General features: G+C 35.2%; 1 protein-coding gene across 8 annotated transcripts in view; it reads right to left on the bottom strand.

Annotated features, from left to right (window-relative positions):
• Window positions 1-18,001, bottom strand: part of SATB1 (SATB homeobox 1) — a 117,318-nt gene that overhangs the window by 29,594 nt on the left and 69,723 nt on the right. For all 8 annotated transcript variants that reach the window (XM_051963062.1, XM_051963060.1, XM_051963059.1 and 5 more), the window contains exon 9: window positions 8,962-9,117. In XM_051963062.1, coding sequence (XP_051819022.1) covers window positions 8,962-9,117 — 156 coding nt within the window. The remainder of the gene's footprint in view (window positions 1-8,961; window positions 9,118-18,001) is intronic.

The following is an 18,001-nucleotide window of genomic DNA, read 5'->3' as shown; positions in this document are numbered from 1 at the left end:
TCTCCCTTAAAAAGCTGGCCTAATGCTCACAGATTCACAGATTCAGAAATGTGCGATTTCCTCCTTGCCCAATTTCCCCATTTAAAGCTCTGTTTCCAATCGTTAGAAAATGTCAAAGGGAATTTTCACTAGAGATGTATGCTACAGAATAAGAGAATGCTTTACCTAAAACAGAGAAGGGGGAGAAGGGAGGAAGAAAGATGGAGAGAGAGAGAGAGAGAGAAAGAGAGAGAGAAAGGAGAGATGGTTGCTATAAGCTTGATTCAATTACTCTAAAGAAGAGAAAACAATCACAGAATCAAATGTGCTTCTCTGATGGAAAAAGGCTAGATCCAAAGGTCTGGCTAGACTAACAAACTAAGCTAACTTCAATACAAAATATTTTTAAAAGTAATAAATATCTTGAAGAATTTTAAGAGGAATACTAAAATTAAAAAGGGAGATAAAAATGTTTCTCACAATTAATTTCTTAGGTTGATCTTAGTGATATCCATATTTGTCAAGATAAAAGTATTCTATGATAAAAGGAAAACCATATCAGAGTTATTTCTCATTAACTAATTTTAAATTTAGACCAACCAGAAATTGCAGTTTTTTCAGAAATAGCCATGAGGCAGCCAAAAATTCACAGGCACAAACCAACCTTTGCCAGAATATGTGTAGTTTTTTTTTTTTTTTTTTTTTTTTGTCATAGGGTGTGTCTGAATGCTATAATCTCCATATTTTTTCCTCCAAAAATGGAAATCCTCCATTTTCTAAACCTGTGTTTATTGAACTTTGAGTTTATCACTAATTACAGAGAGCTGGGTGGTAGACTAGCTAGATTATTGACTTTGAAGTCAAAAAGATTCAAATCCTATCTCAGACTTTTACTAGCTGCATGACCCTGAGTAAATCACTTAATCTCTTTTCTCAGCCTCAGTTTCATCATCTGTCAAATGGGGATGATAAGAATATAGACTTTTAGAAGGTTCTGAGGATTAAATGAGACAGCATATGTAAAGTGCTCTGCAAACCTACATAGATGCTGTTATTATTGTTCTTTACTTTTTGGACCTTTAATCTAAAAAAAATGAACAAATTGAAACACAACAAATTTACCTGTCCTGACTAGCCAAACAATAAGCAAACGGTAACTGCCTATGATATAATGAGCCACTGTGCTAGTCACTGGGGATGCAAAAATAAATCAGTTTCTGGATGCAATGATGCTTATTAGATCTTATGTCCCACCTAAACCATCTCTGCATAATAACATTAATCAAGAGCCAATAATTCCAGTTGACCTTTTTCTTCATTCAACTGATATCACAAAGGTCAATTAGTGTACTGGAAAATGTGACATACTGATCTCTCAATGGATCAGCTAAGTGGCACAGTGTAAAGAGTGCCAGGCTTGGACTCAGAAACACTCCTCTTCCTGGGTTCAAATTCAGGCTCAGCCACAAATTAAATGTATGATCCTGGGTAAGTCATTTAACCTATTTGTCTCAGTTTTCCTCATCTGTAAAATGAGCTGGAGAAAGAAATGGCAAACCACTTCAGTATCTCTGCCGAGAAAATGCCAACCGGGATCACAAAGAAGCAGACATGACTAAAATATCTTAACAACATTTGTCTCTCAAAAATGGATCTAAACTATATGTATTTTAAGTATTTGCCTTATTATTGCCAATGAGCTTTAATTGTAAAATAGGGCAACCTGCCTATTCACGAAGAATCCATTTAGGTCATCTATAAGTGAGGAATCTCAGATTAGTTATGTTCATTCAGAGGTAAAAGGGCCAGAAATGCAGACTATTATGAGACAACTAGAAGTACCAGTACAGTCTTTATGGTAGAGCTACTCAATTGGCCTGATTTCTTTTCCTTCTCCCATGATACCTTACAGCTCTTCCCAGAAGTAAATTGGTCCAAGTCATTATATGTATCTTCCTCTCCTCCCTCCTCCTTCCCTTTTTCTCTTCCATTTCTTCTCCTTACTCTCTCTTTCTTCCTCTTCCCCTTCCCTCTCTTGCTTTTTCTTCTTTCCCTCCTTTCTTCTCTCTCCCTCTCCCCTTCTTCCTTTTCCCTTTCTTCTCTCCACTTACTCCTATTGTATGCATCTCCCACTCTTCTCCTTCCCTTTTTCTCTTCTATTTCTTCTCCTTTCCCTCTTTCCCTCTCTTTCTTCCTCTTCCCCTTCTCTCTCTTGCTTTTTCTTCTTTCCCTCCTTTCTTCTCTTTCCCTCTCCCCTTCTTCCTTTTCCCTTTCTTCTCTCCACTTACTCCTATTGTATGCATCTCCCACTCTTCTTCTTCCCTTTTTCTCTTCTATTTCTTCTCCTTCCCCTCTTTCCCTCTCTTTCTTCCTCTTCCCCTTCTCTCTCTTGCTTTTTCTTCTTTCCCTCATTTCTTCTCTCTCCCTCTCCACTTCTTCCTTTTCCCTTTCTTCTCTCTACTTACTCCTATTGTATGCATCTCCCTCTCTTCTCCTTTTCTCTTCTTCTCCTCACTCCTCCTTCCTTCTCTCTTTTGCTTTCCCTTTCCCCTCCTCCCTCCTTCCTCTCCTTCTTCCTTTTCTTCTCTCTCTCTCTCTCTGTCTCTGTCTGTCTGTCTGTCTCTCTCTCCCCCCACCCTTTACTCCCAGCTCCCCACCCCACGTTCCTAGGTACTCTGTATCCTAGTGAGATCACTGTACTGAGAGTGATTGTCAAGTGCCAGAGGAATAGATTGGGGTATCTGACCCTAAGCCCTCCTGCTGGAGATACCTCTTAATGCTACAAGTATTACAAACCATGAATCAAATCATGAATCCATGTGGGCTTGTTATATACCTTAAAATACAGGTGAAATCTTGTCAAAAACCTATTTGTTAAAATGAGCATTTCAAAATTAGCATGAATATTCACCAATGAGCCAGATGCATTCTGGAGTTTCTACAAAAATGAAATTTAATTCCAACAAAATAAAGGACATCTCTTATTAATTTTGTGGCTAAAATGTCACTTATGCCATTTATTTTATTTCTATGTACTACTTAGCAAGCTCCAAAGCTTGGTAAAGGTTTTTTTTAATTGCTATTTTAAGCTTTGCAGCAGTATAAGATACAGATATTCAGCCCTCCAAATTATTTCTAGTCCCATTGATTTGTGACATACCATATGGCACTTATATTTAAGACATCCTGATTACCATATCAGAATTCCTATACTCAAATTAAAGGTCAGAGTGATTTTTATCATCTATGATCATGAGAAATGTGAGAGCTCCTTAGCCCTACCTTCTACTACCCCAAGGCCCAGAATCCAAGCTGCTAAACCATTTAGAAAGTATTTAAAAGGAAAGCTAGTGACTTAAAAATATCTGTTCTTCTCTCTTGGTGGAGCCGTTTCTCACGAAGGTAACAATTCTCAGCTATATTAATATAAGAATGTTATAGGTATCAGTGTTTAACTTTTACAATGATATAGGACCAAAAGTAAAAACAAGGAAAGATGATGCAGAAATCATGTCAGATTAAGTTTTTCATAATCGAGGTCCTTTGTCTAAAAAGAACTTACATCAAACGAGTCTATACATGACGACAATTTGCAGAACACTCTGTCAACGCAACTCTAGGCTGCAGGAACCCTTTGCCTCATAACCATGCTACAGAATGGGTAAGCCCCACCTTTTCAAACATTAAAATCAATGTAACACTTCAACATACAAAGCACCTCCTATAGTACTACTAATGTGTTCGTGCTGGACATACACCTTAAGTCTCAGAGCTCTCGAGGGGTTTGCTGTGGAATAAAATTAGATTTCAACATCTGCCACCATCAAGAAAAAATTCCATTTCTGGCTCCCATATGAAAACACTGTAACCAATGAATGGTAACTGAACCATGATACCTTAATGGTTATTACCCAAATCAACTATTTTTTTAAACAGTAAAATTAGGGGATTCTGCTTTCATAATTATTTGAATGTGTTATCTTACTAAATGTTTGACAGAATCCCAATATGATTTAATTGGAAAAAACTGCTGCTAATTTTAATATTCAGAGTATAAAAAATTGTAGTTAATCAAAATATGTTTGGATTTCTTTTTTTTTTTTTACTTAAACCTAGGTAACTTACATTTCCAAAATAAGTGCAAAAACTATCCTTACTCTATATTTACTCAGGCATTTCTACTAAATCAAAACCCATTCATTTCCATCAAGAAGATACAATAATAGAGAAAAGCTATAATAATAAATCATTCTAAATGTATTCCCATGTAATTTTGTGGGATGTTGGGCAAATGATTAGCTTTTATTGGTCTCAGTTTCCTCATTTGCAAAGTAAGACAGGTTAGATTAGAGAATGTCTGAAGTCCCTTTCAACTCCAGATACATTTGGGCAAAGACTATAAGCATATTTATGATTTGTCTAAGTACAAATTATATTCTTGAAATTTAGTAGGTATTTAAAAATTGTGCCAGTACTGTTTAATGTACCTGCCAAAGTTTTCTAAAATTCTAGAAAATTTGAATTTTAGCAGGAATAAAAGGCTTTTTGATGACATATGAATGAGCAAGTCATCTTTACTATGAACAAGCTACTTTTACTCTTCCAGATCCATTTACAAAGAATTGGCCCCTAAACATCAATTCTAGAAGGAGTTGAGGGGCTGGATTAATAACTGGAAAGGAAAGACCACCTCCTTTGTTGCTTTCCTATGTCTTTTCTTGAGCAGTCCAATGTAATTAATTTCTCTTTACCTATAACATGGTTAAAGGACTCATATTGCTCCTTTCTAGCTATTGAGTGATCCATGAAATTTAAATGATTAACTCAAAAGATGAAGGTACTGAGACCAATCCTCAGTCACTGGAGTCAGATGCAAGAGAACAGAATAAAGGGAAGTAAACCCCCCTTCACTGCACTTCCATACCCATTCCTCTCCCCACAAATTGGTCCAAATCTAGTCTACTCTAGACTAGTCTACTCCATGAAAAACCATCTGTTTTTTCCAAATTAAGTTTTGTGTCTTTTTTTTCCTTAGCATTGAAACTGCTGACCATGGGCAAGTCTAGAATGCTCTGGAGGTATTTTTTCCCTCATATGCATCTTCAACATGTTAAAACTTGAGTAAAGAACCATATTTTTATTCTTCTCCTGGATCGCTACTCTCCATATGTTGGCAGACTTTAATGCTTTACGATAATTTTGGTTATTTAGAATGTCACAAAGAAGAGAAAGAAAAAACAGTTTCAAAAGAGTAAGAGAAAAAAAGACTACTGGTGGAGGGAATGGTGATGGAAGCATCTTGTGTATCATTCAACATAGACATCATCTAAACTGATGTCATTTTATTCCCTGCTTATACTTTGTGAACTCATTTGGACCAGTGAAATTTTACCTCAACCTGATATAAGGAAATCAGTTGGGCAGAATACTTGAAAGCTGACCTCTTCTTCCACACTGCAGAAAATACTCAGCCCTCAGTGCCGACACTAAAAAATTAGGCTGTTTAAGAAGTCCAGGAATATCCCTCATGTGACTATAGTAGGGACAGTCTGGGTGCTGAGAAAGAGAAGAGTAGCTTACAAATAATAAAAAGAATGGGGGAGCAGCTGAGAATTCAACCACAAGACACAATATAAAGATGAAAGGAACTGTGGGATCACTTAAGCCAACCCTGATAGGATACAGAGTTATAAAGAATTGGGAGATCTCAACATTTTTTAAGACAGAAAGGAACTATTTTTATCAAGGTTAAATTCCATAATTTAATTTAAAATTTTAAAAAAGTTAATAGCTTCCTTGTTTGTAATGCTTTGGGAGATACGTTTGCCCTCTGAGAAAGAAGGACTTTTAACGTTGATTTTTGAGGATACAGGTTAAACCCCAAAGATGGCATGTCAACAAGAGAGGAAATATCAAAATATATTTGAATGGGAGCTCCTCCTCACTCTGTAATGAAATATCCAAACTGAAAATGCTGGCAGGGTAGGCAAGGGGCTAAAGTGAGAACAGGACATTTGTCGTTAATGTACAGTCTTGCCATGTAAATAAAGACATCTGAAGAAGCACACAGGTTTGAAGCTGCTCTAACATTCTATCATAATTAGAAACATTTCAAGAGCCCTGTAATTTCCAATCAAAATTACAGTAATTTCCGATATACAAGCCATGATTCATGACAGAATTTTACATTCCATGAGAGATTACAGTGGCCTGATGTATGACACGCTGAGTACAGCACTAACATAAACAATTCAGTTTAATGTTTAAACAGCACTTGATGTTTAGAATCCCACAATAAAAGAAACATATTATTGTAGAAATTATCACTTTGACAGTGATTGAAGGGTAGGCAGGCATGTGGCCTATAAAGCTATAATTTTTACAGTCCACAGCTTGAGTTTAATCATTTTTATATAACATTTCCAAAATATCCCTTAAGTATTCCTTACAGCCTATAACTTAAAAAAGAGCAACCTATTCCTAAACTGCAGCTTACATGAAGTTCCACTAGTGATGCTGCAAGTGTAAAATTTTTTAAATGCTAAAAAGTGTATAGAAACATCCCAGACCAAATGCATGATTGTCTATTTTACCAGAAACAGACAGCTAAAAGATTCTCAATAAAAGCACTTGGGAGGGCCATCAAGAACAACAGTTTTCAAACTTTAGGGAATGTTATTTGCATACAGGTCTCTTTCCTATGCTACTTGACAAGCTCACTGAGGTGCAGGGGCTCAGCAACTTGTCATCTTTGAGGCTCCAGAACCCAAGACAGAGCCTTGTACAAAGATTCCCACTGAATTGGATCAGGCTCTAAGTTTGCAATCCTTAAAACCCGACATTACAGTCCAGAATGAACATAACACCTTTCATAGAAATGTTTTTCAATGTTTTTGTTGAAAAGAGAAAAATAATTCTGTATTCTGCTCGGCCTCTTAGATCCTCTTTTAATTGTTTTGTCAGCATATGAACCAGATTATTTAACTTGTGATGAAAATAAAGTGAAGAATTCATAGCAATACTACTGAGAACCAACATCTTTTTACTTGCTATTTTTTATGAAATGTATAGACTACAATGTTTTCTGCAAACATTCAGATTTCAATTATCACAAGTTTATAATATATCTTTGATCACAATTAAAATATTTCTACATCTATACAATTTGGAAGATTTCTATGTAAAAGGAAAATGTACTAAATGCCAATATATGTGAAATTTTATTTGGCAGTTAAAGAATTCAGCTTTCCTTATAACGGGAGCAGTGAGCAAGGAGAGGTTACACTTAGAAGAAGAGAATCAGAATTATTATTTTAAATATTTATATGAGGGAAACCAAGGTAGTTAGAATATTTAAGTAACAGTAATAATTCAGAGCTTCCCTTCCCCCCCAATATACCTCTCCTTGACAAAACACAAAATTTCCAGTTCTAAACTTGTAAAGAGAATCTAGCAGGGAATTTTAAAAATGTTTTATTCATCATAACCAAATAGAATTTGTAAGTGTAATGTTCTTTCCCTAAACTACTCTGTATTAATTATATATGTATATATAATATGTATTCATGTATGTATAAAAATATGTATTAGATGTAAAATGTGTATATGTATGTGTGTGTGTGGGTAATATACACACCCACACCCACCTGCTGTCTCCTCCATTAGAATGGAAGCTCCTTAAGGAAAAGGACTATTTCATTTTTGTCTCTATCCCGAAGCAGAATTCCCAGAACCAAGTAAGTGCTTAATGAATACGTTTGTTTGATTGTTTTCAGACTGTGCACACTATACCTCCCCCTATTCTATTTCCATTGTCCTGTCCCTAGTCCATTCTCAACCTTCTTTTTCCTCTACACTCTTTGCCCTGGAGATCTCACCCACTCTGCAGTGACGGTCTCTATGCAGGTGATGTCCCAAATCTTATTTCCATATTTTAACATTTAATACAGCTATAGTGCTATATTTCCATCTGCAACCTGGATTTCCCACTAACAACTAATTTCTACATGTCCAGAATTAAATATTTTCCCTGCCAAAGACTGCCCATATTCCGGACATGCCCCATTCTGCTGAGAGGACCACCATTTCCTATTCACTCTTAGACCGCTAAGCCATCTTGGACTCTTTCCTCTTCTTCCTTTCACATACAATCAGTGGCCAACTTCTGTTAATTCTACTTCCTTTAACCCTAATCGATCCTTCACAAAACCACCAAATTGATCTTTTGAATACTCAAGTCCCACTCCAAGGTCTTCAGTGGATCCTTTTTTTCTGATTGAGGAAACCGCAAGCTCCTTAAGGAAACACTGAAGGTCCTTCACAATCTGACTGCCAAGCTACAACTAGGTTTTACATGATTTGCTGTCTTTCCTACACTATGGCACCCAGCTCTCCCTGATATCATGGTCCTCTTCAAGAATGAAGGACAAACAACAACCACAACCACAACAACTGTGTTCCAGCCAAATTAGACCCTCTAGTTATTCTTCCATTTTACCCTGTTCTTTTCTTCCTCTGTTTGTTCATCTTGGGCCTCCCTTACACCTGGAATACAATCCAGCCATGTTTTCTCCTGCCAGAACCTCTCTTTTCATTGAAGAAACAGGTCAGATGTAATTCTTCCAAAGCCTTCCTTATTCCCATCTGAAAGAAGGTGTCATTTACCCCTAACACACTCTACCTAATATTGAATGCACCTGGCCACACATTCTAACCCCTTCTATTATATTAAACAAGCATGAGGCAAATTTTCAATATTGTATTCCTAGCATCCAGACACTCTAAATAAAGATGTAGTGATATCAATCAATGTCCCATAAGAAATGATGTTCTCCACTAAAGTACACTGTTGACCCAAGTCATGACTCAAGTGCATAGAGAAAAGAGGTGATGATACACTGGTAATCCTACTGGCATCATTTATTTAAAACCAAAAAACCCAACCCCAACTTGTGGATTCCTGGTTTCGAGTAAGGTTCTTACCTGGCTTTTGGTTGCCGCAACCTTTGCAAAGAGTGCTTGGGACACCTTTGCTCGCTTCATTTCCTGCTGAATCTCATCGTAAATGGAAGCATTAATGTTCATGGCATTGTTCTCTGGCTTCCCATTCCGCTCCGTAGCAATTGTCGCCGTTTTTACCTATGACACATTTTAAAAGTGACAGTCATTCTTTGGCAGGGAACAGGGATACTGCATTGTTCAGATGATTTGCAAGCACTATTTCCAAACTGGAGGTGGTTGTACTTTTACAACAGACTTTTCTACAATTCGGTCGTCTACCATTATGTCCTGCCCAGAGATCAAGCTGCCTGAGCTAAGGAAGTCATATTGTCACAGGTGACTGCATTTGTAATAGGAAAGTCCCTGCCAACTTACAACTAGGAATTACAGTGTCATAAAGTGAGTTTTCTGGAAAACAGACAATAGCTCCAAAGACTTGAAAACCCTAAAAGAATTATTCCCCAATTATCTTAAACTGCAATTCTAACCTAAAAAAAAAACAATTAAAATCCTAATGTAGAGTGAGATTTCTTCATTGGTGCCCAATGCCTAATACAGATAATTATATCACTGATAGGTATTACATATTCGTAGCCTTTTAAATATTAGACTTTGCTTTTACGCTTTTCCCTCTTATCTGTTTCATTTTTAAAATCTTCCATAACAAAGCAATTTACAGTACTGCATATTTAAATCTTCTATCCATCCATGAAACAGGTATAGTGCCTTTCCTAATTATCATAAAGGCTTGTTCTACTTTACACGTGTATGTCCAAGCTGTTCTGCAATTATTCCATCTTTTTCTGGCAACCATGTATATAGTTTTTCCTTTTGACTTGTGTCCCCACACTATTAAGGACTATTTCCCTCTATCTAAAAAGAACATTATTGTACATTACTCAAAATGCACAATGGTTCAATAAGATTTTTTTACAATATGTGACCTTGAAGTGAAACATCAGCACTGAAGTGTATCAATGGATATGAAAATGCCAAATTGATAATTTCAGGCAGTGTCATAGATCTTGGGCAAAAGCCAAACTCAACTTAAAAGCTTACTGATGTTACTGTTGGCTTTTGTTTAAAAGTTCAAATAAGTATATGTTCTGCTACATTTACATTTTTTAAATGTAGGGTAATATTAATTAACTTGAGAACCTTCACAAAATCTACATAGAAATCTTTTCTTCACTGTGAAATTAAACATTATCTGGTTTAGAAAGAAAATCTTATCACAAACATGTAATATACTCTTCCAACTACAAGATTTCCTTAGGGACCTAATTTTGTAGAGGACTGTACAGACATCTAGGACCTTTCTGTTAGTACTTTATAATATAAATTATTAATATATAGCAGAAATATGAAAAAAAATCAACTTAATTTTAGAATGAACTAATGACATCTGAATTTAAAAAGCTACATTTTCCCCTTATAACATTACACTAGTCGTCAAATGTAAAAAGATTCATTTCCATATCCCACAAAATCCTGGGCATAAGGGTGGTTCTAAACAAGGGAATTTTTTTTTTCTCCTATAAATACTAAACTTTTTAAAAACATGTGCTTCAAACATTTATGTTCCTAATTTTATAAAATTCCTTTTGAACTATGAGGCAATCATTATACTGGTTGAAGTTTCAAATTTCTTTTTGAAAATAGAGAAGCTGCTGATAAAACAGAAGAGAAACAAATGTCCTATGAAAGAAATGAGGCACCACTTTGGACAATAGCTTCCCCTCACCATTAGCAGTTGAGTGACTTTGGGAAACTCAACCCTTCTGACCTACAATAGCCTCACCTTTGAAATGTTATTGTCAAGCTCTCAAGAACAGGAGCTAGAACAGAAAATTCCTTGAGGGAGATCCTTTCTAGCTTTGGAACCAATGATCCTAACTATCTAATAAGCCTATCATAGGTGTAGTGAGATAAAAAGTCCTGATGAAGTAATATGGGAAAGGAGATTGTAGGGTCCTCAAAGAGCTAACATATTACCAGAAAGTGCCCACACCACTGTTGTTTAAGATTTTAATTTATCTATGAGATGGTCCGGATTGGGATAAGAAAATACATTTGTTTATGTCATGGTAATGCTTTCAATCACTGTTCCTCCACCCCCTTCACTGCTTGAGTGATAAAGAAAAATAATTTCAACATTATATTGAAAATCCTTTGTTACAGAAATTCTACTGGGGAACATATATTCCAAAAAACATTGGAGGCAAAGAGTACAGTTAGAGCAATCTACTTAACAAAATGTAAAATGTAAACTAAAAACATATCTCTGGGTACTTCTCAAAAACAACTCTTAACTCCTTTGCAAAATGCACATGCTTGCTCTAGAATTTAACATATGGCATTGGGACTTCGTTCATCTCTTTCAGTCCTCCCATTTGTTTTCTGGGTTCTGTCCAGCACAATTTCTCTTGAAAGATCACAACTTTAACTAAAAAAGCACAACTTATAAAATCATATAAATAATCCACTCAAAAGCCTAATATCATCATATATCACAGCTGAGGCTATTTTCGGGTGGAAACCAACTTCTCGCCAAGCTGCTTTTCCAGGTTTTTTTTTTTTCTTTTTCTTTCTGAAAACAAAGAATGTAAAAGCACTGCAGTGTTTACAAAGGCAAGAACCGTAAACCTTCCTTAGTCATTTAAAAAATATTTAGAAAAAGTTATCCATCCCAACTTATCTGCTCAGATACATATCTCATCGCAGAAGATTGATTAAGGTTAGGAGAAGTTACAGAAACACAGTTTTTCGAAACAAGGCACATGCTATTGCTTAAGGGGTAACCAAGTTGAGCAGGTTTCCACAACCAGGGAAGCTCACATCTTTTCCCCCAGGGAAAAACTGAAATAATTTTTTTTTTTTATCTCACATGCTCTACTAAATACTCTTTTAGCTTAGAACAACAACAACAACAACAACAACAACAACAACAACAAACCCACACCCTTTTTAAATCCAGGTTTAGCTTTTAATATTATACCCTAAATTAAAATTCATAAAGTAGCTCATTCCAGGCAAAACAAACTCCTTTTCAGCTCTACTCAGCAAACAGCACAAGCAATATAATAAATGCAGTTGCTTTCAGAATAGCTTTCATCAAGGCGGGATTTGTTACGTACTTCAAGAGTACAGGGGTGCCCAGAAGTCCTGTTAGATTTATGTGTCGGGAGTGTTTGTTAGCTCCTCTTCCCTGTGGCCATGGGTGAGACCATTCAGTGTATTCACCATCATTTATCATTAAGACAAAAATTTCAGTTTCAAAAATCAGTTCCTGATCATTTATGGTATATTGAAGGCACAAGATTCTATTCAATGATATGAATTTGAGCATTTCCCATAATCTATGTCCAGTATTCTGTTGTTGACTTGTTTCAGACACCTCAATTCTCTGTGACCTCATTTGTGGTTTTCTTGCAAAGATAATGGAATGGTTGTCATTTCTTTCTCTAGTTCATTTTAAAGACAAGGAATCTAAGGCAGACAGGAGTAAGTGACTTGACTAGGATCACACTGCTAGTGCCTGAGGTCAAATTTGAACTCAGATCTTCCTGATTTCAGATCCAATACTATCTACTGTGTTCCCTACTTACCCCTACCTTCCAAGTGTTTAACATAGGATGTATGTAAAACTTTATGCTTTTTCAAGGTTCTGGGGGACTTTTATATAGAAAAGTTTTTGTGAAGACAGATTGGAGTAAATTTGGAGAAACTATTCTGATCCATGTCTTCACAACATAGTCTGGATAATTTAACCGTCAATTTTATACATGTGATAGTAAGAAAGAAAACTAAAAATGTAAGAGTTAACTTAGCAATATTGCTTAAAAATGCAAGATTTAATTTTGAAGTGTTTTTAATTTGTGTCTGAAAAATATTCACTGTTATAAGAAATGACTATATTATTAATATATTTAAAATATTGATTTGTGTGTGTTGAGAATCTTTTATCTATTTAAAGTAATAAGATTAATTTACTATAAAATTTGCATATTTATTTTCTAACTTCTAAAAAAGAAACTCAAAAGTTTGTTTTTGAATGCTATTAGTCATTTGGAAGGTCCCTATAACATGACCCATGATATAGATCTATGCCATTGAGTCCCAGGTATTAATGTAGCCATTTTGAAATGAGATGATTCTAAACTATCTTCCTTGCATCAGGATCTCTGGGACAATGGATTCTGCAAAAAAGCAGGTTAAGGTAGAAGAAGTCAGAAGGACACTTCTACGAACTTTATATTGAAGATTTTTCACATGTAATTTATACATAATCAAAATATTTCTTAAAGCACTGTTCTTTCAAAATACATAATGCACATAATACTTAAGATGAATAAACATGCTTTAAAAATAGATTTTAAAAGTTTCTAATAATTTTCTCCCAAAAAAATCCATTTTTTAAGAGAAATATTTTTTTCTCTCAAACTCCAATTAAAGAATGAATTAAAACTGTTCGATTATAGAGATTTGTATCCTAAAACTGATTCAAGACTATTCTTCTTAACAGAGATGTGGAGAAGGAGAAGGAGCAGGATACAGACTATAAATGTCTGATTTTGTATAAACTGCCACATACTTGCTATATAAGGAAGAATGGGATGACTAGCTTTTATATAGTGCTTGAAGGCTTGCAAAGAACTTATCATCTTATCTTCATAACAATCTTGGGAGACAGATACTATTATTATTATTTCCATTTTACATATGAGAAAATTGAGACAGAAAAAAGTTAAGTGATTTATCCAGGGTCAAACAACTAAGAAGTGTCTGAGGCCAGATGTGAACTTAGGGCTTCTTTTCTCTAAGTCATGCACTCACTGTATCCAATGTGCCACCTATGGTTCCACAGTGAGAGGGAAAGATATAAGATGGTTTCCCCCCAAAAATATCAAGAAGTTATTTTTTTAAAATTGGCCTGGAGTAGAGAAAATTATTTTTAATTCAATTCAAATATTTTAAGTGCAAGATCCTGTGACTTTCAGATAATGATGAAAAATGACATTAATATAGCTTAAATTTGATTTAGAATACCTGGTAAGATCATCCAGGAAGTAACCTTTTAAATCCCTAAAAGTCTTCATTGGCTGGTTGCTTGGTTCATATTTTTTCATAGGCTCATAGGAATTGGAAGTTATTAAATTGATCTGAGGAGGCAGAACTGTCCCTAAATTTTTGAATTTAGGACAAGCTTAAATGCCTCTTAGGTGCACACTCAAAAAGTGACCCAATGACATTGACAATCTCAGCTCTAATCTAATCCAGCACAGCAAATATTTATTAAGCATCAGCACTTTAATGCTAGAAGGCATCCTTGAGGCATCTAGTTGAATCTCCTCATTTTACAGATAAGGAAACTGAGCCCCATAGAGTTTAAAAGTGATTTGAATTTACTGTATCATCTCAGGAGTTTTTTTCCATGAAAGCCACCCACACACTCAATGTATTCACAATAACATAAATTTCCATCTTTCACTGAAAAGAAGATAGTCTCATTTTCCCATTCTAAAATGAGTTTGTTTGTTTTTTTACTACTCCTTTGTGATTTTTGGTGAGAAACAAATGTTTTAATATAACCCAGATGAAATCCTTCAAAAGAGTTGTCTTAATAGAGGAAAAGTAAGGCTGGCAATGAGGGGGTGAGCCATAACTGCCCAACCATAAGGGATGGTCAATTAATTAGTTCCTATCCCAATCTCATCCCATTGAATATTATGGAAACACAGAGATTCTAACTTATTTTCTCCATTTCCTATGGCAAGCTGATCTTTTATCAACCATAAAACATAAGAAGTCACCTTTTCATTCATCTTAGCTTTTTCTAATTTGGAGAGAGCTATGGCTATTTTGTTATATTAGAGAATATACTGTATTAAATCTTTTTGGTTGCCCCTGGGATGAAGTTAGGGTGAAGGAGCTCAGAAGACGCCAAAAAAAAAAAAAAAAAAAGATGATAAGCATTTTATGCATTCAAATATTGTCTTTACTTTACATATGAAGAAAGTGAGTGGTTGAACAAGCTGGCCTGTCACACAGCCAGTCAATGAAGAAGATTTAAATCTTAGTCTTCCTGATCCCAAGGTTAAAAACCTTTGGAACTACCTGGAAAGAAGTGAATGAACCAAGTAGTTCAATTTATCACATTCTTCCCATTGATCTAGTTTAATTCGCATCTCAACTTAGACTGGGTTTAATTTATTCTCATTCCCAGGACCCAAATAGGGATCATTACAGCTGTATGCTTTGGAGATTGTATTTAGGATACGACTTGATAAGAGACACATCAAGATTTCTCAACTGTGATGAATGCATAGAGAATGACCTGAAGCTAGTCTAGTTCTCTCAGAGTATCTGTACATCTTTTTTCTTAATTTTGTTCCTTTGTTTTTGATTAGAACTACACTGATCAAGTGCTCGGTACTTTTGTCTGTAAACCAACTATAATTGCTATGTTTTTGGTTCACAGGCTTTTTATTGATGATGTTCCATAAGTAAGTTAAAACTTCATGTGTGGCTTATTATTACTAATTTTTAAAAGTTGCTATATTTCAACTGCTGCTAATAGTATTACTCCTACACTACTCTAGGGTATGCCTTTAAAAATATAAAACACATGTTTCAATGCCACTTAACTGAAAAAAAAAAATCAAAAGAAGTTTTAAATTAAAGTATTGAATTAAATCCACTCAAGACAAAATTGTTAACCTTTAATATTATTTAACATTAAGCTGTGCTAAGTGGCTTCCAGGTTGGAAACATTAGTATTTAATAATCTTTAATTTTTTCCTTTCTTCATATCCCAGCTGCTACCAATTCCTGTCCCTTCTACCTTTAGTTAACATCTTTTACATTCATCTACTTTTTTTTGTTCCCACTGGTACCAACCTACTGAAGGTTTTAAATAGGTCTTCCTACCTCCATTCCCTTGAACCTCTAATTTACCCTTCATATCACTGCTAGATTAATCTTTCTTATGCATGGCTGTATTATGATGCTCCATGGTACACACCTCAGTGGCCCCTATCACCTACTAAGGTAGACAGCAAACATTTATTAAGCATCTACTAAGTGTCAGCCACAGTGCTAAGCACTGGTTATACAAAAATAGGCAAAAGACAATCTCTTCTTTCAAGAAATTACAGTTCAAATGTCTTTATCTGCCATATAATGGTCTCCCACATTGTTACACTTAATAGGCACTTAGCTAAATATTTCTTAAACTATATATATATATTTTTTACTTTTCTCTATAAGAGCACAATAAATACAACATTTGCCCTGCAGTTGAGAAGACCCAAGTTCAAATCCAGTTTTTTACTTAACACTTATTTACTACTACTTACTTGTTGTGTAAGATGCTGGGCAAGTCAGTTAACCTCTCTACCTTAGTTTTTCTAAGTATAAAATATGAATAGTAATAGTACCTCCTTCTCATGGTTATTATGAAAATCAAATGACATAATATTTATAAAGTTAGCCCACTGCCTGACAGATGCCATTCCCTTCCTCTACAGGGTAGCCCAACTAGTTGACTTCCTTTCCCAAACATGCCCAGTACTTGTCTGCCTTTAGGTTTCTGCTTAAGGGAATCCTTTTTTATTTAATTCTGACCCTATCTTTTCTTCATCTGCTCAATTTATGCTCACTTTAAAAATGAAAATCAACATGAAAATCAGCAACACTCTTCTTCCTTGACATCACAAAGTGATTTATTCACCACCTCTATAAGGTACTTGTCATATAATATTTTTATTGATAGTATTTGGGATAGGAAACTCTATGAAGGAATAGGTTTATCTCCTTTTCCAATCCATCATCTACACAAGTATAAAAGTGAGGTGCTTAATGCACAGGGCCCATGTCATTCTCCTTCTCTAAAAGCACCCTATTATCTCTGTGATTAAAAACAAAACAAAACAAAACAAAAGCAAAAAGCAGACTGTCCTCAGGGCTTAAAAAAATCTTCATCCTCCACCTCTAATCTACCTTTCTAGATTTCTATTTTTGTTCCCTTTACACATTCTAGATTCTGGCCTACTGGACCATTCCTCACACATAAAACTCCATCTCCCCAGATTAGCACAGATTGCCATACAGGCCAGCTTGCCTCCTCCTCCCTGACCTCTGCTCTAGAATCATGTGTTTCCTTCCAAGTGCCACCTCCTACAGAAGGCTATTCCTGATTTGCCCCCATATTGTGTCCTCTTCCCTAAAGTTGACTTGTACTTCCTTTGGAAATATTTCACATTTTCTTATGTTTTGTGTGTTGTTTTCCCTGGTAAGCGATCTATTTTTTTGAAGATAGGAAGCTTTATTTTTGCCTTTATATCCTTAGCACATAAGACAGTATCTAGCACAGTAGACACTTCATAAATGCTTTTCAGTGCGTTTTATTTCTTCCAGCATACAGAATCAAGCTCTGCAAAAAGTAGGCACTAAGTAAATTTTAGCTGCATTAAAGGAATCTTAAATGAAGTAGGAAGCCAATTTAAGGACTGATGTTATAGAAAAGACAAAGTGATACATATAATGCCAGAATTATCTTATGGTTCTATTGGATAGGTAACTATTTGGCTTTGACAAACCATTTTAATTTTAAATTAACTTTCCTGTGTAATTCTGTATTACTTATACATTGTATTGACTCAGTATTTGCATTATTGGCCAGGTCTACATAGCTTAGAGTAACCTGATTAACTGATTAATTTAGGAAACATAGATAGGGCATATAAATAATTCAGAACAAAATAAGTTATCGCTGTGGGCTTTCCCAATTTATAAAAGAACAAAAGTTTGTAAATAAAAGGGTACTATCCCCTAGTAATTTACAATAAGAATAACTTGGTTATATACAAAGTACATGCATTGATGAGATTTTGCAGTAGTGTGGCAAATGCATCTTGCTGGAGGGGACCTACAGTTTTAATTCATATTAGGACACAGAAGATAAAAAGCTGTACTTAAGTAAAGGCAATCCACATGATGAAAACATGATGATCAAATCCAA

This window comes from Antechinus flavipes, chromosome 5, assembly GCF_016432865.1.
Source record: "Antechinus flavipes isolate AdamAnt ecotype Samford, QLD, Australia chromosome 5, AdamAnt_v2, whole genome shotgun sequence".
NCBI lineage: Eukaryota > Metazoa > Chordata > Mammalia > Dasyuromorphia > Dasyuridae > Antechinus > Antechinus flavipes.
The sequence above is the reverse complement of the archived record's forward strand: the minus strand, read 5'-3'. Positions and strand labels throughout refer to the sequence as shown.